The 22,414-nt window shown below is 36.9% G+C and overlaps 3 protein-coding genes across 11 annotated transcripts; all 3 read left to right on the top strand.

The window, feature by feature from the left end:
• Positions 1-320: 320 nt before the first annotated feature.
• On the top strand, positions 321-1,566 carry LOC122721923. Its single transcript, XM_043951099.1, has 2 exons — positions 321-1,334; positions 1,378-1,566. Exons 1-2 carry the CDS (start codon positions 321-323, stop codon positions 1,564-1,566), a joined length of 1,203 nt encoding a protein of 400 aa, XP_043807034.1.
• A 4,980-nt stretch (positions 1,567-6,546) lies between these two features.
• On the top strand, positions 6,547-14,203 carry LOC110601790 (squamosa promoter-binding-like protein 7). 7 transcript variants are annotated; one of them, XM_021739101.2, is made up of 12 exons: positions 6,564-7,296; positions 7,393-7,565; positions 7,646-7,845; positions 7,961-8,035; positions 8,139-8,246; positions 8,721-8,838; positions 9,871-10,006; positions 10,249-10,405; positions 10,764-11,297; positions 11,795-12,040; positions 12,583-12,683; positions 13,003-14,203. In XM_021739101.2, exons 1-12 carry the CDS (start codon positions 6,770-6,772, stop codon positions 13,625-13,627), a joined length of 3,000 nt encoding a protein of 999 aa, XP_021594793.1. In that variant the 5' UTR covers positions 6,564-6,769; the 3' UTR covers positions 13,628-14,203. The 7 variants fall into 7 exon arrangements, with proteins under 7 accessions (XP_043807138.1, XP_021594793.1, XP_043807139.1 ...); XM_021739102.2 differs by having other exon boundaries at positions 7,095-7,296; positions 7,380-7,565; XM_043951203.1 differs by lacking the exon at positions 10,764-11,297 and having other exon boundaries at positions 6,547-7,296.
• A 4,411-nt stretch (positions 14,204-18,614) lies between these two features.
• LOC110601074 (sugar transporter ERD6-like 16) lies at positions 18,615-22,123 on the top strand. Of its 3 annotated transcripts, none has more exons than XM_021738082.2 (17): positions 18,616-18,899; positions 19,124-19,186; positions 19,308-19,397; positions 19,487-19,546; positions 19,678-19,743; positions 19,835-19,900; positions 19,984-20,059; positions 20,158-20,222; positions 20,298-20,390; positions 20,490-20,570; positions 20,659-20,743; positions 20,829-20,938; positions 21,023-21,082; positions 21,173-21,226; positions 21,320-21,379; positions 21,485-21,599; positions 21,681-22,123. In XM_021738082.2, exons 1-17 carry the CDS (start codon positions 18,699-18,701, stop codon positions 21,794-21,796), a joined length of 1,461 nt encoding a protein of 486 aa, XP_021593774.1. In that variant the 5' UTR covers positions 18,616-18,698; the 3' UTR covers positions 21,797-22,123. The 3 variants fall into 3 exon arrangements, with proteins under 3 accessions (XP_043806824.1, XP_021593774.1, XP_043806823.1); XM_043950888.1 differs by having other exon boundaries at positions 18,758-18,899; positions 19,039-19,186; XM_043950889.1 differs by lacking the exons at positions 19,984-20,059; positions 20,158-20,222; positions 20,298-20,390 and having other exon boundaries at positions 18,615-18,899.
• The last annotated feature ends 291 nt before the right edge of the window (positions 22,124-22,414 follow it).

Raw genomic sequence — 22,414 nt, forward strand, 5'->3', positions numbered from 1 at the left:
TTTGGGAGGCAGTTTAATGCTTTCGGGAACCAAACAGAGAAAGGAAAAGGAGATGAGGAAGGTGAACGCGTGAATGGGCTAGGGCCTATAACAGCAGGACAAGTGTCCTCTCTATTGGCTTTTTTGTATGCCAATAATACATATACATTTATATCAATGCAAGAAGAATCGCACCTGCTGAAGAAGATATGCTAGTTGATGAAGATGGTGAGTTTAAGGCAGAAGTGAATTCGAGTAGCTAAGGAAAGCGCCCAAGGAGATCTGATCGGCATAAGCAACAGGTCTCTTATAAGGAAAATTTGAGTGACGATGAAGACTTCATGACCCATTCAAAGAAAACCAAAGGGACGGGATCATCCTGTGCCAATGAAGAGGAGTGCAAAAATGGATTGAAGGACAATTTACTTAAAAAAGATAATCATTCTGGTGTAGCTTATGTGAAAGATCTGAATGAGGAGAACCAGAAGAAAGGTCCAGAGAGTTTTGCAAATGAATTAAAGGACATCAAGGATGTAAAGAGAAAAGAAAAAGCAGAAGAAAATGGGTATAAGAAAACTTTTGACCCTCATGTTGACTCTGCATCAGATTCTAGCCCCAAATCCACATCAGATCCAGAGTGCTATGAGTATCCTGACCCTGATTTCAATGACTTTGATGAAGGTCGGAATGAAGGGTGTTTTTCAGTAGGGCAGATTTGGGCTATTTATGATACTCTTGATGGCATGCCTAGGTTTTATACTCGAATTGGGAAAGTTCTCTCTCCTGATTTCAAACTATGGATAACTTGGCTGGAGTCGGACCCAGATGATGAGGATGAAATTGGATGGGTCTGTGAGGGCTGGCCAACTGCTTGTGGTAAGTTCAGAAATGGAAACTCTGAAAGTACTGAAGATCGGCTTATGTTCTCCCATATGGTTAATTGGGAGAAAGGCAGACAAAGGAAACCTTGCAAGATATTTCCAAGGAAAGGGGAAATTTGGGCTCTCTTCAAAGATTGGAATATTAAATGGAAATCTGATACAGACTCAAGCAGGAAGTTTGAATATGAATTTGTGGAAATCTTGTCAGAATCTACCGAAGATGGTGGTGCATGTGTTGTGTATCTAGGCAAGTTGAAGGGCTTCGTGAGTCTTTTCTGTCGAATTAGTAAGGAAGGAAATGCCACATTTCAAATTCCACCAAATGAGCTGTTCCGCTTTTCCCATATGATTCCATCATTCAAAATGACGGGTAAGGAAGGAGAGGGTGTGCCAAAGGGATCTTTTGAACTTGATCCAGCTTCTTTGCCCAAAAATATTGAAGAGATTGTTGTCCCTGAGCATATGGTGGTTGATGTAAGTAATAGTCATCCTAGTGATTTGTTTTCTGGATTTTCAGAAAGTCGGGAAGCATAATTCTTCAACTTTAAAGCTGAGAAGCCGATTGGAAAGTGCACTGCGTGATGATGTAATTCAATGGCATGATAAGGGTCAGATTTGGGCTGGTCTGCTGAAATTAGAAGATCTAAATGCTAAGTCCCGGACTTCTGATGGGCGAAATGATACTAAACCTGTCTCTAGTGGGTAGGAATAGAATAATAAATTGCAAGCTGATAATGCCTTTGCTGGTCATTCTACAAATGAGGCAGGCACTGAGACTTCATCTCATGAAAAGACTTGTGTTGGTGGAATTATCAACTCTGCCCCATAGGAAGACTGCTTTTTTGTTGGAGATAGGAATCTTGAATCAACAATAGTAAGTGGAGCAACCACCCCCAGAAGGTCCACTCAGGGCTTGCACCGTAGAGCTGATCATCGTGGTAAAGGAAGATTTAGTACTCAAGAAGCTGATGGCTGGTGGAAAAAATCTCAAGTTGCAGATCAACAATGTACAGTGTCAACTGCACATTATGAAATTTCTTCCGTTCATGGGCAAGCCCATAGTTCAGTGGAGGCTTTCAGAATTTTGTATTGCATCCTTCACTGAAGGATGAGGGATAATCATGCCAATTGACTATCGAAATAAGGTACACATAACTTGTCACGTGTCATTAACATAATTATTGTTGAAAAATTTACAGGCCCTTAATTACTTATTTTAAATCTCGTATGCTCCAGTTACCCAAATCGTACTTTGCTGTGTATATTTATTATTTTGCTTCAGAATTTCAAGAAAGCCTTTAGTTATTGGCAGTCATTTTTAAGTAAATATTATTGAATACAAATGACTTCATAGATCATTAAAAGGCATGCTTCGCATGTGATTAGTAAGACTAAATTTAAATAAAACTCTATGAGTTTAGATATCCTGATAATAGTTTGCATTTTATAGATCGAAAAGTCTTGAAGAAATTTACACAGGCAAAATATTGTTTATTGCATCTCTAAAACTGCATGGGTTAACGTTGCAAGAGTTAATACTTGCATTTGTTCATCTGAAGTATGAAACTAAGTGACACGTGCGGCATATTATTTATTGATGAATATTATTGAATTAACAACGAGCATCCTCGTTATATGTGCTCTGTGCAAGTTCTTATTTTGCAGAAAAATCCTAAATCTTTCAGAAAGACCCCTTGAAAAAAACAAGACCTCAATTAGGCACAAAGCCAGTTGAGATGACGAAGCGACAGTAAGGCCACTGAGCCCGAATCTTGTGCAAAACCTCAAGGAGAAACAAAAAACAATCGGCGGGGCCCCGAGGTCACCCCGGAACGGCCGGTGAGGATCTTAAAAGACCTCCCAGAGCGAGAAGACCGGGATCCCCTATAACTCCCGAGAAAACAAAACAAAAAACAGTCGGCGGGGCCCCGAGGTCACCCCGGAACGGCTGGTGAGGATCTTAAAAGACCTCCCGGAGCATGAAGACCGGGATCCCCTAGAACTCCTGGGAAAACAAAACAAAAAACAGCCGGCGGGGCCCCGAGGTCACCCCGGAACGGCCGGTGAGGATCTTAAAAGACCTCCCGGAGCATGAAGACCGGGATCCCCTAGAACTCCCGGGAAAACAAAATAAAAAACAGCCGGCGGGGCCCCGAGGTCACCCCGGAACGGCCGGTGAGGATCTTAAAAGACCTCCAGGAGCATGAAGACCGGGATCCCCTAGAACTCCCGGGAAAACAAAACAAAAAACAGCCAGCAGAGCCCCGAGGTCACCCCGAAACGGCCGGTGAGGATCTTAAAAGACCTCCCGGAGCATGAAGACCGGGATCCCCTAGAACTCCCGGGAAAACAAAGCAAAAATCAGCCGGCGGGGCCCCGAGGTCACCCCGGAATAAAAACGGCCGGTGAGGATCTTAAAAGACCTCCCGGAGAATGAAGACCGGGATCCCCTAGAACTCCCGGGAAAACAAAATAAAAACGGCCGGTGAGGATCTTAAAAGACCTCCCGGAGAATGAAGACCGGGATCCCCTAGAACTCCCGGGAAAACAAAATAAAAACGGCCGGTGAGGATCTTAAAAGACCTCCCGGAGAATGAAGACCGGGATCCCCTAGAACTCCCGGGAAAACAAAATAAAAACGGTCGGTGAGGATCTTAAAAGACCTCCCGGAGAATGAAGACCAGGGTCCCCAAGATCTCCTGGCAAAGGAAGACCTCAATAAGGTCTTGACAAAGGAAGACCTCAATAAGGTCTTGACAAGAGAAGACCTCACTGAGGTCCCACCAAGAGAAGACCTCAATGAGGTCCAGGCAGAGAAGACCTCAATAAGGTCCAGGCAAAAGAAGGCCTCAATGAGGTACCGACAAAAGAAGACCTCAGTGAGGTCTTCTCCCTCACTACAGTCGGCGAGGCCCCGAGGTCATCCCGGAAAAACAAAGAAGACCGGGATCCCCTAAGAACTCCCGGAAAAACAAAAGAAAGACCTCAATGAGGTCCTGACAAGAGAAGATCTCACTGAGGTCCTGGCAAAAGAAGACCTCACTGAGGCAGAAGACCTCAATGAGGCAGAAGACCTCACTGAGGCAGAAGACCTCAATGAGGCAGAAGACCTCACTGAGGCAGAAGACCTCAATGAGGCAGAAGACCTCAATGAGGCAGAAGACCTCACTGGGAGGTAGAAGACCTCAATGAGGCAGAAGACCTCAATGAGGCAGAAGACCTCATTGAGAGGTAGAAGACCTCACTGAGGTAGAAGACCGGCGAAGATCTCAAAGATCTCCCGGAGCAAAAATGGCCAGAATCCCCAAGATCATCCGGTGCTACAAGCAAAAACAACTCATAAGAACATAGTTCTAATTTCGCATAAAAGATTGGGGCACGGGACCATAAATGAAAAGCTAAACTCCGACCTCCCAAAAGACCTCAAGTCATCAGGTAGAGAGACTTTAATCTCACACAACAACCAAAAGTACCAAAGCATCATCTCAAGAAAACGAGCGCAGTATTGGTAAACCCGATAAGACAGACCGAATTAAGGCAAGGCGATTCCTAAGCAAACTGCATACCAAAATACAAAGCCAAACAGAGAATCAGGGGCAATCATAAGAGGTACCGAACTCGAGAATTGACCGCTCACACTAAACCAACTCAGCTGACCTAGAGAGAGGTCCAGGCAACAAAGAGCCCGCAAAAGGCTCGAGAGCAGACAACCCATAAATACTCGGGGGCAAAAAACATACATGAGAGTCCAACGCTCAGATAAAGAATCAAGAAGGCAAGACGGTCAAATCCAAAAACAGATAGTCCGACCCCTGCAATCTAAGGTCGACCTTCCCGGAAGCCTGGAGGGGCCTCACATCTGGACCGGCAAGGCTATAAGCCTATAAAAGAAAAGTTAAAACCAAACAAATGAACAGTCAGACTGAAACACAGCCCGAATAAGGCTCAACAAGAAAGCAAGAAATCAAGTCCGACTTCACAAAAGAGCTCGGGGCACCAAAGTAAAGAAAGTGAAATTCTGAACTTCGGAGCTCGCGATATAGACACCGTCACAGGCTATAAGCACAAAAGCCTAAGCGAAAAGCAAAGAACCGAGCTCCCAACTCGGATGAACTCGTAACAGGAAAACAACAAAAGAACGAGTACTCTATCCCAGTGGAGCTTACAGCTCAAACCACACCGATTACCGGAAGGATATCTCAAGAGGAACAAGGTATTATATTCCTGAGCTCGCGACAATGACGAGATCGCGAGCCAAAAACAGAAATGCCCTCATAAGAATAAGAAAAATTCGCAAGTTAGAAGCTTAACCAGACTCCGAGCTCTTAGCCTGGATCGGTTCAACCAGCAAAGACCCAGTAGAGCCGGCCTGATCCAACAAATAAGTAAAGTTGACAAAACCAGAAGACAGTGTGAGTAGAAAATAATGATGAGGTACATGCCGAGGTGAAATATCATTTGTCATCGAACACACATTTCCATAACGCCATACATTCAAACATCAAAGTAAAGAGACAAAAATAATAGAAAGGCAAAGAAATGGTACTTTTGACAAGAGCAGTTCTCAGACCACACGGTCATGAATAGAAATTAAAGATTTATCCCCTCACTAGTCATGGAATAACTGCTGAGGAGATAAAGGGGCAATTGATGACTGCTGAATTTCTTCACCCCGGCCTAAAGGCCAGGCCCCTGAAAACAGTCCATGATCCGAAGGCTTCAATATTCCCCTCGAGAGCCAGGTCTAGCCTGCTCAGTCACAGGGCCGGACTCTGCCTAGATTCCTCAATCAAGCCGGCCCAAACCTCTCGGCCCAATAATCAGGCCCTCACCAGGCTCAACTTCAGCCCTACCATTCAACCCAGCCCAGAAAGAGGAAAATGACTAATCTGCCCCGCTGATGGATCCTTCCGCATGCGTATCAGAGGAGAATTAATGGCCGTTACGCATGGAGCAGGCGCCTGACACATCCGTACATACAGAGTTGGGCGGCAGAAGACAGCTAGTATTGTGGTAGAGAGACAGATATATATATCACGGTAGAGGCCACGCAAAAGGGGGTTCTCTCTTCTTCTTCCTTCTCCTTCCTGGATACCATTTTTATTCTTTCTGCAACTCTTGCCTGAATATACTACCCTGAGCCATAAAATCTGACTTGAGCGTTGGAGGGCCTCCACCGGGGCACCCCCGGTAGGCCCCTGACCATTCTTTCTTATTTTACAGGTCCCTTCACCAGATAGAACATGGAGAGACCCATTAGAGAGCCCAGCAAGAAGAGACCCAGAAGAAAACCAGATCTATCATGAACCAGGAGGAGGAAAAGATTTATCAATATACATTACTTTTCTCTTCTTTAAATATTTATGTACTTACTAATTTGTCAGTAGCGAAATTTATTATGTTAGTTATATTTCGGTTTATATGAAAATTTCAAAAATGAAGTTGTTTTATTGAAGAGAAGAAATATTAAAATTAATCTATCTAAAACATTGAATTTATATAAAACATATTTTTCAAATAATTTAATTTAATATATCACTCTGGCTTAAAATGATTCTTAGTTGTAAATAAAAATAAAAATAAAAATAAAATATTAATTTTTTACTGGGATGAAATTGCTTGAAGATTTTCCTTATCACACCTGTCCCAATTCTTTGTTTCCATGGAAGCGCGTGGTTTTTCTTTCTTTCATTTTTTTAATCACAATTAAGAAATAATTCGCTGGAATAACTTTATTTATTTATTATTTTTTAACGACAACTTCGAGTCTCCACCAGCCTGACCGGCTACCCCTGGCCCAGAACCCAACCGAACTTTACCCACCCGTTCAACCACCGGACGAATTCTCTGTTACGTCTCTTCAACGTCACATTTTCCCTCCTAATAATCTAGGGCTTTTCACCTGCTTGATGGAACCATCCTCTCCAATTTCTCCCGGCGCTCCACGGCCTAATCTTGACGATATGGAAATTCACCTGCCGGTGCCCGAAGATCCTTCATCTTCAGCTATCTGGGACTGGGGAGATCTCCTGGACTTTACCATAGATGATCATTTCCCAATATCGTTCGATGACGCCGACATTCTAACTGATGTAGTTTCGCAAGTTGATCCTATCGAGGAAACTCCAGTTCCGGATCGGGTCAGGAAGCGCGACCCGAGGTCGACCTGCTCCAATTTTCTGGCAGGAAGGGTCCCGTGCGCGTGCCCGGAGCTGGACGAGAAGTTAGAGGAAGAGGAGGATGTGCCTGGGAGAAAGCGGGTTCGTACCTCTAGGTCCAGCACAGGTGTTGCTCGGTGTCAGGTGCCTGGTTGCGAGGTTGATATAAGCGAGCTTAAAGGTTATCATAAAAGGCACAGGATTTGTTTGTGCTGCGCGAATGCTAGTGCTGTTGTACTTGATGGAGAGAACAAGAGATACTGTCAACAGTGTGGCAAGTAAGCTCTTGTCCAAAATTTCTCTCGTAAGTTCTTGATTTAATTTTGTATTAGATGGATGGTGTACTCTACATTTGAGCTAGTGTTACTGGGCAGGTTTCACTTGCTGTCCGATTTTGACGAAGGCAAACGGAGCTGTAGAAGGAAATTAGAGCGTCACAACCGTCGACGGCGAAGGAAGCCCCGTGATTCCACGGAAGTAGTAGACAAGGATCCTCAAGGGGAGTTGCTTAGTGAAGATGCTGCTCGTGACGGTGCAACTGAAAAAGGTTCCTGGAGTTCGAACTTTTTAAATTTGTTTGATAATATACTTTTTGGCTGTGGTTTAAAGTCATATTCTACTATCTAGATCATCAAATAGTTGAGAAAGAAACATTGGTTGAATCTGAAGATGGGAAAGTTTCCAGCCCTCAATCGGCTCCAAGTTCCCAAAATCTCAATACCGATAGTGGTGCATCTGTCGGAACCCCAAAGGATGGCGGGAAAGACGATTCTAAATTTGCGTATTCTCCTTTCAATCGTGAGAATAAGAGTTTTTACTCATCCGCGGTAGGTCTCCATTGAGTTACTTCATGCCGTATGTTGTGCATTGCACATTTCTGTGTACTTATTATGAAATAAGATGCATGCACCGCATATAAATTGAAATTAAATTTTGTTGTAGTGCCCAACTGGTCGGATCTCATTCAAGCTTTACGATTGGAATCCAGCAGAATTCCCTAGGAGACTTCGACTCCAAGTATTTTAAAGAACTCTTACAGTTTAGTATTTGAAGGCTAATGAATTTATGGATGGTCGTGGATATTACGAATTGGTTGACATATGGTAAACTGTATTTACAGATATTTGAATGGCTGGCCAGTATGCCGGTTGAGTTGGAAGGATATGTTCGCCCTGGTTGTACTATTTTGACTGCATTTCTTTCAATGCCATCATTTATGTGGGAAAAGGTAATATATTGACTACATTTCATTTATCTATATCTTTCAAGGTTAAAAGCATACTGCGCTGTTGATTAATTTTGCATATGATTTATGATAATGCTGTACCTGAGATTTCGTAATATTCATTTCACTTATGGGTCTTACCCTAAAAATACTATACTCTCTCTCTCTCTCTCTCTCTCTCTCTCTCTCTCTCTCCATTTGATCTATTTATTGCAGTTTTCATTACTAAGTGAATTGACAAAACTACCAGTTCTGCTAATTCTTGTTTGATTTTCTGTCCGTACACAAGCATAAAACACATTTATTTCTAAATTTACGAGTGCAAAAAGAAGTGTAAATATCAGTTCGTATCATCAACAAAAGTTTTATTTAAAAATAACAGGTTATGACAATTTCTAGTTTTACCCTGTTCCATAAGCTTGTCACTATTAGCAGAATCTACATAATTTGACTTCAATCTTTTGTAACATGAACCAGTTATTTCAAGACCCTTTGTCATATGTGCACGATTTTGTCATTGTTCCTGGAACATTGCTGTCCAAGAGGAGTCCAATGCTAATTTATCTGAATGACATGATCTTCCATGTTTTGAAAGGTAAGATATATCATACTGCTGTATTTTTGTCCAAAATTGCTAGTTAACTATTGATTATTGCTATTCTTTAAAATAAGTAGCTTTCTTTTGGTCCTCTTTCTCTAGGCACATTGCTGTTAAAGGATTCTGGCTTTTAAAGGATTACTGTATGGAACCTTGGGGCTGAAGTTGGGAACTAAAAAGACTTAAATAATTATTTCTGAAAGGATTTTGGGATAGTTTTTACCATGAACTACACTGCCTGTGTTTGATGTAAATGGAATCAATTTCCTGCTGTCCTTTTCTTCCGCGTTATTTTTTCTTTAGTTCCTCTAATGGCTTTAAACTGGAAGATACCCACAAGAGTCGACTATACATGTCTTTTGTGGTCATTCACATGCTCACAAAAACTGCTTTTAATGCGTATACATAGGAGGTCCAATGGATGTAGCTTATAAAGAAAGGAGGTAGCCTTCTCATCTTAACAAAACTTGAACTTAATATCTCTGGTAAGGAATTGATTATCTCAAGCTGTTTGAGTATCGTCTAATTTCATCAACAATGATACACTATACTGAAGAAAACTACTGAAATCATGTTTCTTGCAACCATATCAACATTGGGAGGTCCTAGTGCAATTATCTTATCTTGTCTGAGTGTGTAATTGTTCTTCAAACTTTGATTATTTCTAATTTGCTTTGGTTTGTGGTCTCAGTTGCTTGTATTTGTTTTCTGAGAAGTGATGGGTATTCTTTTTATTAAATTTGCTTGGAATTTCAATTTAAGGCTGAACTTTTTCCTTTTCATTTGTTTTGTTTTAAAGTAGAAAATGAACTCATTAGACAATGACAGAATGACTTAATCAAGTCCACTGAAGTATATATGTGTGGACATTCTGAGTTGCACCCTGGCGGAAAATTCTAGTTCTAAGTTATGCTAGGTCAAGTGTCTGAGATGGTTAACCTGAAGCATTCATAAATAATGTAGCTCTTCAATATTTTCAGTTAATTGGTCAACATTTTTTATTGAATCTTTTGATCTTCATGGAAATAGATGGAAATTCACTGCTGAAAGCAAACATGGAAGTCCAGGCCCCAAGACTTCACTATGTTCATCCAACATGCTTTGAGGCTGGGAAGCCCATAGAATTTGTTGCCTGTGGAAGTAATCTGTTGCAACCCAAATTCAGGTAGACAATATTGCCCTCCAAACTTAATAAGTCTAAAACCTGTCTGGTTTAATACTTAATTTCTTTTAGCTTTGTCTTAGTATTTTGTTGGCCATTCATAAGCAGTTCCGTATTACTATTTTTTCCCTCTAGAAAATGTGTAGATTCTGTTTGGTTGAATTTAGTTCAAGGGAAAATGCAAGTAATATGATGGGGGTTTTTTTTAGCACATCGCATAAGTATAAATATCTTTGCAATGGCAGGCTTCTGGTGTCATTTGCTGGGAAATACCTTGCTTATGATCACTGTGTAGCATTACCACATGGTCATACTGAAGAATGTTCCAGACTTGACCATCAGTTGTGCAAGATATTCATTCCTAATGTTGAACCAAATCTCTTTGGTCCTGCATTTATTGAGGTAGGCCTCCAGCTTTTATTTTCTATGTTTCATTGGCTGTGCTGTTCGTGTTGCATAACGAGTGCATTTTAGTGAATGACTGTGTATTTAACCTACATGTCTCTTCAAACACTTCTTATCTGCCATGAAATACTTTTTAAATAAAAAAAAAGTGAGTATGTTTTTGTTGTGGAATTAGTGCAGTTTTTTTTTCTTGTGATATGTCAAATTATATCTAGTGTTCAATACTTTTTAACTGTTGCTGATAACATTAGTCTGCATTCTGAATATGTAGAAGTGGAACCTCCAATAAGGTGCTGCTAGTTATCCGTTGTTGACATGGAATAAATTATTTTTCACCTGTAAATATCTCTTGCAGGTTGAAAATGAGAGTGGCTTATCAAACTTCGTTCCTGTGCTTATTGGGGATAGAGAAATTTGTTCTGAAATGAAAATAATTCAGCACAGGTTAGGTTTATCTCTTCTTGGTTCACAGTGTGAGGTTGCTGTGCATAGACAAAGGGCTTTTTCAGAATTAGTTGTGGATATAGCATGGGTATTAAAGAAGCCTTCATCAGAAAGCTTTCATCAAAGCATGAGCTCCTCACAGATTCAAAGACTCAATTCTTTATTGAGTCTTTTGATACACCATGAATCAACTGCTATTCTGGATAAAATTTTAAAAAATCTGAAAAGCATATTGGAGGAAATGGAGAAGGACAGGGTAGCTTATGACATGAATGATTCTGAAATGAGTCTATTGCAAAAATATATGGATAGCGCAAGTGATATTTGTCATCAAAAGGTTAAGAAGAGAGATGGTTTAGCCATTCAATGGGAATGTGCTGTAGATGAAAGCGAGTTTAGATGTTCTGAAATTGACATGCCATCAGTTGCCCCTTTCATGAATGAGGTGAGTGTGAGTTTCTTTTCCCTTTTTTTTTTTTTTGGGGTGGGGGGGGTTACTTGCGGGTTATTTTCTTGTTTATGGTTTTTACATTGAGAAATGAGAAGCTTACTGGTTAGTCCTATAAGGATATTTTCTTTTGAAGTTCAGCTCCTGGATAATTATCTGTGTGATAGTGTTGATATCTTTGAGTGGTGAATTTTTCTCATTATAATACAGTTTGGTTTTCTGCAATCAAGAATTTGTTTCACGTGATTTGGCTTCTTTTTTGTAGTTTTGTTTTTGCTCTATCTTTTCTCCATTCTCTTGTAGCTAAATTAGCAATGCTGCTGCTTACTAGAAGAATCTTTTTCTTAGTTTTTCTATTTTTGTGCCATGGATGTGCTGTTTTAGGAGATTTTTGTAGTCTGCTCTGGATATTTGTTTCCTCTTTCATGTTGTTTTGGTAGCTGGTACTCATTCTTCATTCCCACAATGGGTCATATTATTGTTTTCTTTTGCAGGATCTGGAGAAAAGCTCAAACTCAAATAGGAAGACGGGAGAAATGTTGAACTCGTCTGCTGTTGACAGGGTTCCACTTTTGAGTGAGGAGCTTGTTATGAATGTAAACCTCCGGAAAGAATGTCCAACCAGGTCTTGTAGTCTCAGTTTTTCCAACAGAGTCCTGAAGTCGCGCCCCACGGTATTTTTAATAGCAACATTTGCTCTTTGTTTGGGAGTCTGTGCTATCCTCCTCCATCCTAACCAGGTTAGCAAATTTGCAGTATCTATACGCAGATGTTTGACACAGAGAATTTAGATGCTAAAATAAGTTCCCATATCGAAATCGTCTCGTGTGGATAGCTTGCTCTGTACATTCCTTTGTACCCTATATTAGAATGAGTTGAGCAGCCTCGAGCTTTATGACTTACCTGTGTTAGTAGGCTGGTGGTCTGTGATGGTGGCCCATTAGTTCCGAGTCACTCAGAAAAATGGGGTTTTTAGTTGATAGCGAAGTTATTTATTAGGCATGTATATACCTACTTGACTGATTCAAATCCTTGACCTGAAGCTGGTGTATTATCATTGTGTGTTAATGGAATAATTAGGAAGGCATTTTTCGTGTGTTTATGTTAATGAAGGTCTAATCACTTCGGGAATAAATACTTCTTTTTTCTCCGGACATTGGTTGGTATTTAATGAGCAGCTTCTTATAGGTCAGAACTAACAATTCTTTTCTAGGAAATGGTTAGTTTTAATGTGTGGAAGAAAAATTTTCACTCGAATTCTGCAAATCTATGTTGATGTCAGGACCTGAGGCTGAAGTTCATTTGTGAGAGCTACTCTACCCTCGTGTCTTTCAGGAGAAAATACATGAAACATGTCGAGTTGATTCAAGATCCAAAAATAATGTAATTGCTATCAGTCATAATCTACTGCGAGAAATGGATAATTAATAGCAGAAAATTAATGTATTGTGATAGGTTTTGTGAAATTGAAAAAAAAAAAGTTACGTCTTTAATAAGAATAAGGATAAAATTGGAAAAAAATTAATTAATGTTTTTCTTAAAATAATAAATAATTTTAGACATAATAATTTCTTATAAATAATGAATTAAAAAAGAAAAAATTACTACGAGAACTTTAAATTTTAAAAAAAATCATTATTTGGTTTTCATAATTCCACAATTAAAATGTGAAGTTTGATTGACAAATTCTGTTTGTTTGCAGGGAAAAGTCAAAATTGCCCTTATTTAAAATGGATGTCTTCCCTGAACATCTCATCCTCCACATCCTTCCTTTCCTGCCCACCATAGACACTATCACAACCAGCTTAGTCTCCAAGAAATGGTACCCTCTCTGGTTTTTAGTTCCCTCCCTAAACTTTTCCTTCACCCATTTTCCTCCCTACAGTACCCCCTCCACCACCCGTCAATTCTGTGCTGAATTCGTAGGCCACATCGTCTGCCGCTCTCACTCCCTCTCATCAAATTCCACCTTGATTTCATCTTTGAAGATCGCTACGCTTTCCATGTGGATTCCTGGATTCATTATACAATCAAGAATCAAGCGCAAGAACGATCTTAATTTCTTCGTCAAGGAGAGTTTTTATGTCGACGAACCCCATTTGAGGGATACTTATGATTTTCCCTTTTCCGTTCTTAGAAATGAAAAAGTTAGAGACTTGAAGCTGACTCGATGTGATTTGGCATTGCCGACTAATTTGCGTCTTTTGCTGATGAAATCAATTTACCTTGATGAAATTTATTTGACGAATCAGATGGCTTTGATTTTGATTAGTGGGTGTCCCAATCTTGAGGTTTTGGGGCTTGGAAACTGTACATGGATACTTTGAAGGTATTTTCTGAGAAATTGAAGAAGCTGGAACAAGATTATGAGGATGCTTGATAAATTGGCAAAGTAGAAGAAGCGACGTTGTATTTGGCTTAACCATTGTTAGAAACACACTCTCTTAGTTGCTTGCTCATTAGCTTCTGGGTAAAGAGTTGTTTGTATTTATACTCATCTGGTGCTCCAAGGACAGCGTGAAATGGCATCAGACAATAAACTTTTAAGAAAAAAATGAACTCGAGTTGAGATTCGATATTGATGCTAAAGGTAGTCATTGTTTTGCCGAGAACAAGTCCACTGGAAAAGAACAACAATCACAATCTGATCATCTAGTAAAAAACTGAGAGTAAGCAATGGGAAAGAGAGACACGAGGAGAGGAAGAGTGGAAAAATGATAAAAAGGACATTTTGGACATTAATATTTGCTATTTTACAGTATATTATAGGTGGGTTTGGACCGTTAGTGGCCCATTTGTGGAACTCTCCTCGTAGAAAGTGCTAACGGAATTAATTTATTTTGTGTAAAAGTATTACACCCATCATTTTGCACAAATTAAATTAGGCTAATTTTTTTTATTTATCTTAAATTAGAAACTATATTATTTTTTAAAAAAAAATTATTCATTTAATATTTATAAAAAAATAAAATAAAATCTATGATATAAAAATAATTTAATAATACATATAATTAAATTTTAACAAAAGCAGAGAATTTTTTTATTTTATTTTCAAATAAATCATCTAACAATATTTAGATTATATATATAAAATAGATCAAAGATTTGAATCTTGCTACAAAATTGAAACAGTAGTAATAATTATATTGGAGTTGAAACGTAAATCAAAAGTTTTTTTTTTAAAACAAATGAATTTACTTATGATGTTAAATTACTTTTACAAAAAAATTACGTGAAAATACACATAAAAAAGGCAAAAGTTGTTAGTTTCCTCAAAATAAACAAAAATATACTTTTCTTGCACATGTAATGCATCTGACTATCCACTTCTGTCCGTCTTCATCAACACTAACTATAGGATAAATTATACTTAATTATCTATTTTTTTATTTCACAAAATTTTAAAATTATGGAGGTACGATGATTTAATTATGTATGTTAAATTTAATAATATTTAATTTAATTATGTTTTAAAATAATTCCCTTATTTAAAAGGTAAATATTCAATTCCTTTCTACTTAAAATATTTTTATTTTAAAAAAATTAAAATTATAAATAATTTATTTATTTATTTTTATAAAAAATAATTTGTTTTTTAAAATAAAAATTAAGAATTGAATTAAAAGAATAGAATCTAAGAGTTCTCAAATTTACTTAGAAAGCCTCAGATTTATTTAAATATATTTATCACCATACTAAATTTATAAATGTATAAAAATAAATATTAACATATGAAAAAAATTATAATAAAGAAAACGTTTTATACTAATTCAAAGTGATTAAGGTGAAAAAAACTCTTCTTTTTTCTTTTTTAAATTACAATAATAACCTCGTTGTCTTTTCATATTTCAATTTTTAATTTGAAATACTAACTCCTGAAAATAATGATTAAAATCTATAATATGAAATTAATTTTAATTAATTGGATCAGTTATAATTAGATCTGTGAAGATATGAATCTAGACGTCCCACGTTCAAGGTATCTTACTCATCAAATTAGACCCTTAAATTAAATTACCTGATTTTGAATGGTGCAGATGTTTTGGAAATTTTCCATTCAATTAATACCATTGGATCGGATAGTATTTGACCACTTGCCTACCTAATTTTATTTTATAATTAATTAATAGATTAATTTAATTAGTAAAACAGTTGATATATAATTATAATTTTCTAAATAGTAATAATTGTTAAAGATTATTATTTACGTGGAAAAACACATTCAACATTAGACAAAAAAAAAAGATCACATGTTTAAAGAGTTGAGTTGGAAAAAAGATGTTATGTAGGAAGCAAAAGAAGAAAAATATATAGAAATAGATAAAAATTGTGGAAGGCAGGGGAGGGGGGCTCACCTCACCAGATAGAGAAATGGGTGGTTCTGACTCAGATTGACATAAGCCCATGTCCCTATCTCCATTTCACAATGCACTTCCCATAGGCGTTTATTGATTACAATAATCATAAACAAACATGCCTGGCTGACTCATGCACACCTATCTCTTATGATTTCAGATTTCTCATTTTTTGCAAGCAGCTTTTTTTTCTTCTTCTTATTCATTCTCCCATGCATATATTTTAAATATTGAAGCTACAAAGGGGAGCTGTGGGTGTCCCATGGGAGGCCACCACCCCTCTCATAACAAAATAACTATCTATTAGCCTTTTGTCCATTCTGATTCATATGGTATTTAATTAACATTAGCAAAACATCATGATCATGAAGGGCCCCTAAATTGTACTACATATTAAGCATACGGAATTTTTTTAGGAAAAAAAAAACAAAGTTGTATTGAAAAAGGAGCAATTGGATTGATTGACCAATTGGGCATGTAGCTGCCAAATTATGCGGCTCTTTGCAATTTGCAGCCAGCTTTCTATCCATTGGATTTGTCTTTTTCTTTTATTATTATTATTATTTTCAACAAGTTGGGAGTATGGTTAAGAATTGCTATCTATAAATAACAACCCATTTAATCATTCATAGTAATTAATTGAGGAAATGTAATCCTATAATTTTCAAATTTATTATCATAATTAATTGAATTATTGTCCCCCTAATTACTTTAATTTTGAAAAGACGTCCAAATCAATGAAAATCACCCTTTTATAAAGAGAGTTTGCTTGATTTGTTTTTTTTCTTTTGAAATTTTTTCTCAACATATATGTTTAAAGACGTATTTTATTAAGCCAAACTATTAGGTAAAAACCAACTTTCTTTCAATAATAAAGAGAATCCAACTTCAAATGCAAAGTGAAAGGTCACCTTTTAACATTTATTGAAAAATGGTATTCTAGTAAAACATTAAAAATTTATGGGGTTCAACGTTGTTGTGGGAAAGAATAGAATATTACTGATAGAAAATTTCCACTAATGAACAAAATAATGGATAAGTTTGATTTGTGTTTGGTATTTAGTTGAAATTAAAAATATTGATGGAATTAATTTTTATAAATATTAAAATTTTAATTTTTAATCTATTCAATTTAATTTTAAATTAAATTAATAGAATAGTTAGCCGTAATAAAAGATATTAATTAACTTTAATTTTTATCACTAATCATGCAACTTTGTGGGATCTAGTTGTTCAATAATTTCTGCCTTGGTGTGCATTTAGGAGCCGCTAATTTTATTATTATTATTATTATTATTTTGACAGAATTAATGTACAAAATAAACGATTGAAAGAATTGAAATTCAATATTTTTTAGTTCAATTTTGATATAATTTTCATTCGATTAAGTCTTTGACGGTTTGGATGTTCCTAATTCGTTAAATTATATCTATTGAAATTAATTAATCCTTAAAATTAAATCACCATATTCTAAAAATTTTGAATAAGTTTAATTTTCTCTTTTTTCATTAATATATTTGTAACCCTATTCAATTTCCCTTTTAAGAAAGAGTTCATTTTTTTTTTGGGCGAATAAGACAGGGTTTGGCAACGTCAATTAGGAGGATGTGGTGAAATATATGCCAAAAATTAATTTAAAAAAATTAGCAATAATGCTTTAATTTTAAAAAAATTTAAATGAAATAAATATTATAGTCGATGGTCTGAGATTCAAAAAATAGGATTTTACAAGAATTTTGTGAATTTAAAAAAAACTTAGTCTTAGAGGAGAGTGTTTCCTCTCTTTTATCCTCTTTCTTCTCCCTCAGACGAGATGTCCTTTCCGCTATAGAACCACCTACCCTTGCAGGTCTATACGTACGGATAACTCCAGAACCTCCCTGTGTCAGACAAACATTTAATTCCCTTCGGCGCGCGAGTGGACATGGCTGCGAAATGATTGGACCCGCAGTCTTTTCTTCTTGTGACTGGGTTTGAGGGAAAAGGACTGGAACTTAGGAAAGGGCTGGCTTTAAGGCTGAAATGGGCCGGGCCGGTCTGATTGAGTGACTTAAATAGGAGTCCGATCAGGAACATAAACGGATTGAGCCTGACTTATTTGGGGATTAGGAGCCTCCTAATTGTGGGCTGCTACTATCGGCCCGGCCTCGTAATAAAATGGAGAAATTCAACGATCATCGATAATAATTAACAAAAGTAATAAAGTATACATAAAATAAATATAAAAAACTTTTTAAATAGATAAGCTCATTAAACCAACATTAATCAAACAGAAAATAGTTGATTGATGTTAAGCTTGGAAATAAAGATTTAATTTTTTTTTTTTAAAAAATAATAGTAAAGAACTTTAGATCAAATAAAAACCTAATTAATTTTAATTACAACATTTTTAATGTATGTAAATGCATTTATTATTAAAATAGTGCATTAATTGAATTTTAATAATTACGTATTGCACCTTGTTTTCGTCAAACGCGCTTAGAATTCAAATCCTGTAACATAGTTTACGTTTCTTTTTTTTTTTTTTCTACCCCCAATTTCTTTCAAGGCATAGATCCTTAGCCGTCAAACCAAGTAAGCAACACGTAAGCTGAAGATAAACATAAAAAGAGAAAAAAAAATTATTTACAACAAAATATTGTTATTAAACATACATTTTCTAAAAATATTTAAACATATTACGTTACTTACATTTTAAAAAAATATTATTTATTTTAATAAATACTGATGGAAATAGAATTGTTGAGGTTTTTGTTTGCATAAATATTAATGAGCTGTTATGATCACCACGTCAATGACACGCTGACAGCTTTACCTTCACATGAAATTTCCAATTTCCAATGTTTTGTTAATAGTATGAGAAATATCTCCCAATCAAGGAGTGCTGGTTTAAATTTTTAATATCTTTTATTTACTTATTTATTCACTTTACATGCATATATATACCCCACCCTTAAACCTTGTTTTCCCACAAACCCCCTCTCTGAAATTCCTTGCTTGCAGTTTTTTTTCCTTTTCTTTCATTTTTTAGCTGCAGCTAGATATGGCGAGTGGCCAGTACAAAGATGTTGAACAAGGCAAAATTAATAGCCTTGAAGACCTGGAAACTCCATTGATCCATGAAGATAAGATAGTTTCTTACAAAACTGATGATGATGGGACTGATCATGAAACTAGATCTATTGGAATGGTTCTGCTTAGTACATTTGTTGCTGTTTGTGGTTCTTTTGGATTTGGTTCTTGTGTAAGTTCTTTAAACTCATTCTCTCTTCCTAGTTTCACTCCTTTTTTTTTTTTGTGGTTTTTCAAGTCACCTTAGAGGATGGAAAGAAACTGGGGTTATTGTTCATGGTTTACTAAATGTTTTTTTTCTTTCCATTTAGGAACAGAATACAAAAACACAAACAACACAGATAGGTAGGAAAAACAAAAGTTGGGTTTTTTTAGCTTAAGTTATTCTTTTGGCAGGTGGGCTATTCAGCACCCACTCAATCTGCAATCATGGAAGATCTTAATCTCACAACATCCCAGGTTAGCCTGTTTTCCTTTTCCTTTTCTTCTTGTTTTCTTTCTTTTCCCCTGTTTTTTCTTTGCCAATATAAGCATTGCATTATCTAAATTGCAAGTAGTTGAATTTCTCTTCATGTTGCAGTACTCCATGTTTGGTTCTATACTAACAATTGGTGCAATGCTTGGTGCTATTACAAGTGGACGGATTTCAGACTACATTGGTCGAAAAGGGGTATGTTATTAAATTAAATTCTAAGTTCAGGCCATATAAGAATCGATTAATCTCCAATTTACTTAATATGATTTGTTTTATATGAACAGGCCATGAGAATGTCAGCTGGATTCTGCATTACAGGGTGGCTAGCTGTGTTTTTCTCTACAGTATGTCTAGTTCTTTTGCCTCTCTTCCTGGAAATTCATCGCCAACACATGGTTTCTGTTATAATTCTGTGACCGTCAAGTCATATACATAATCATTACTACTTTGTTTCTTGGTCACGGGTTTGATACAGGGATATCTGTCGCTTGACATGGGAAGATTTTTCACTGGTTATGGCATCGGAGTTATCTCCTTTGTGGTAATTCAATTCTAGACATCCTTGCCCATGTTGGCTATAACTGTTTTCTGCCTTTAAAATCTAATAATGACCATCTGAAAATAAAACACAGGTCCCAATATTCATAGCAGAAATAGCCCCAAAGAATCTTCGTGGTGGGCTTACCACGTTGAATCAGGTAGAAGGTCATAAGACTATTATTCATAAAAATGTATTCAAGTCCAGTAATGACTAAGCTGTTGGATCCTTTCTGATTTGCAGCTCATGATCGTTACTGGGTCATCCGTTGCATTCTTGTTAGGAAGTGTCATAACATGGAGAGCATTAGCTCTTACTGGTAAAGGCTAATTCTGTTAAATACAATGCTATTCTCTAATGTTGATCTCAAAGTGTACTAAATTTACATCAGTAATGATTGTTGATTCTAATTTGAAGGCCTTATACCATGCATTTTCCTTCTCGTTGGTCTGTTCTTTGTCCCGGAGTCTCCCAGATGGCTGGTAAGGATGTGAAAATAATCTCTAAGCCTTGGCAACTCGATTTTCAAAAAGAAACTAATTGTTTCAGTTGTTCAGGCAAAAGTTGGCAGAGAAAAAGAATTCCAAGCTGCATTGCAGAAACTCCGTGGCAAAGATACTGATGTTACACGCGAAGCAGAGGAAATCCATGTAGTTGTCTTAGACTAACTAGAAAAAGATGTAATCAAAATTCAAATATGAATCTCTTGAATCTTGGAAACTAACTATTCCTGTCCTGTTTCTTTACAGGTTCACATTCAAACTCTACAATCCCTTCCCAAAGCTAGAATTCTTGATTTATTTCAAAGACAATACATTCGTTTTGTATTCGTAAGTAAATTTAAAAAAAGGTTCAAATTTTAATATCTATGTGGTTAACTGGTTATCATGTTTTCTGATATTTTGCAAACTTTTTCAGATTGGAGTAGCAATAATGGTATTCCAGCAATTTGTAGGAATTAATGGCATTGGATTTTATGCTAGTCAAACCTTTGAATCTGCTGGTAAACAAATCAATACATCGAAATTCAATTGTTATTAGTTCCATGCCTTCTCTGTTTATTCTTAATCATTTGATGAAAACTGCAGGACTTTCTTCTGGAACAATAGGAACCATAGCTTATGCTTGTATTCAGGTTCCAATAACAATAGTGGGAGCTTTGCTAATAGACAAATCAGGAAGAAAGCCACTGATAATGGTACATATTTGTTTAAATGGAGAAGATTATGTTTTGACAGATAAATTTCAAATGTTTATTACTAAATCTTTTGCTCATGTGAAGGTTTCTGCAGCTGGGACATTCCTAGGCTGCTTTCTAGCAGGAGTTTCTTTCTTTCTCAAGGTAAGTCACCAATCAGCACTACTGTGAATTGTATAGTTTGTCCCGTAATTTCTGCTCTTCAATGTATTGGATTTGTTTTTGTTGCTCCAGGCACACAGTTTGCTGCTGGGATGGGTACCTATAATGGCTGTTTCAGGAGTGCTGGTAAATTTACATAATAGTGTTGCTGCAATTTTGTTTAATAATTCAGACAACTCCAGAATTCAACATATGTGATCTTCTTTCCTCTGTTTTCAGGTTTATATATCAGCATTCTCAATTGGAATGGGAGCAGTTCCATGGTTGATCATGTCTGAGGTAATTATACATGTTTACATTGTGATTCTAGTGGACTAGATGATGCAGCTAGCATTGGAAATTTTTTGTTTGTGCCATCTAAATGGTCTGGGGATTCCTTGGCAGATTTTCCCAATAAATATAAAGGGCATTGGTGGGAGCTTGGTGGTGCTTGTGAACTGGTCAGGTGCCTGGCTAGTTTCCTACACTTTCAACTTTCTCATGAACTGGAGTTCATCAGGTAAATACCACTTCCCTATGCAAGGGTCACAGAAACTGGCTTTATCGAACTGACTCATTTGTAATGTTCGATTCTTTTCAGGCACATTCTTTCTGTACGCCGGAGTCTCATTGGCAACAATCGTATTTGTGGCCAAGTTTGTGCCTGAAACCAAAGGAAAAACACTAGAACAAATTCACGAATCTATCAATTCATAGGAAGGGATCGGAAAGTTGTAACTATTGGAAGTTGAGTGGAAATTATTCTTTTGAAGACCTTAAAAATTTTGATGGCACAGCAGCAGCAAAGGTCCAGTTCAATACAGCAAGAAGTTGCAGTTGCACACTCTTTGCAGATTGCAAAAATGTCCATCAAAATCATTTTTTTCCTCAGAAAGAGACCATTAGGGCCAGGGTCTTCACTTTGTAACAACCAAATATAGGAGCATGTGCTTGTGCTTTGCCTTTGCATTTATGTAGGAGAGAGAAATAATGAAAAGTAACCTGTAGCCATTCAATGAAGAAGAGTTTTCATGCTTGCCCTTACGATGATTTAAAATTTTCTTGTTGCCATATAGATAACAAAGAACCTTAATGGTAATAGTTACGGATACGCAAGCTCTGCTTGGAAGTGGTTTCTTGAATTTTCATCTGAAAAAAATCTAAAAGTAATAACTTAAAGATCTGAGCTCCTAAAAGGAAAAAAGGACAAAGCGCTACTACACTTGTACAATCTAGAAAGTTGCCCATTTTTAGCCATGAAAGGAACTTCTGTCTTGTCCTTTTTCAGCCATGGAGCTCGGAGTTGGGCCACATTGGCGACAATAAGCATTTGCT

Source organism: Manihot esculenta, chromosome 15, assembly GCF_001659605.2.
Source record: "Manihot esculenta cultivar AM560-2 chromosome 15, M.esculenta_v8, whole genome shotgun sequence".
NCBI classification, from domain to species: Eukaryota; Viridiplantae; Streptophyta; class Magnoliopsida; order Malpighiales; family Euphorbiaceae; genus Manihot; species Manihot esculenta.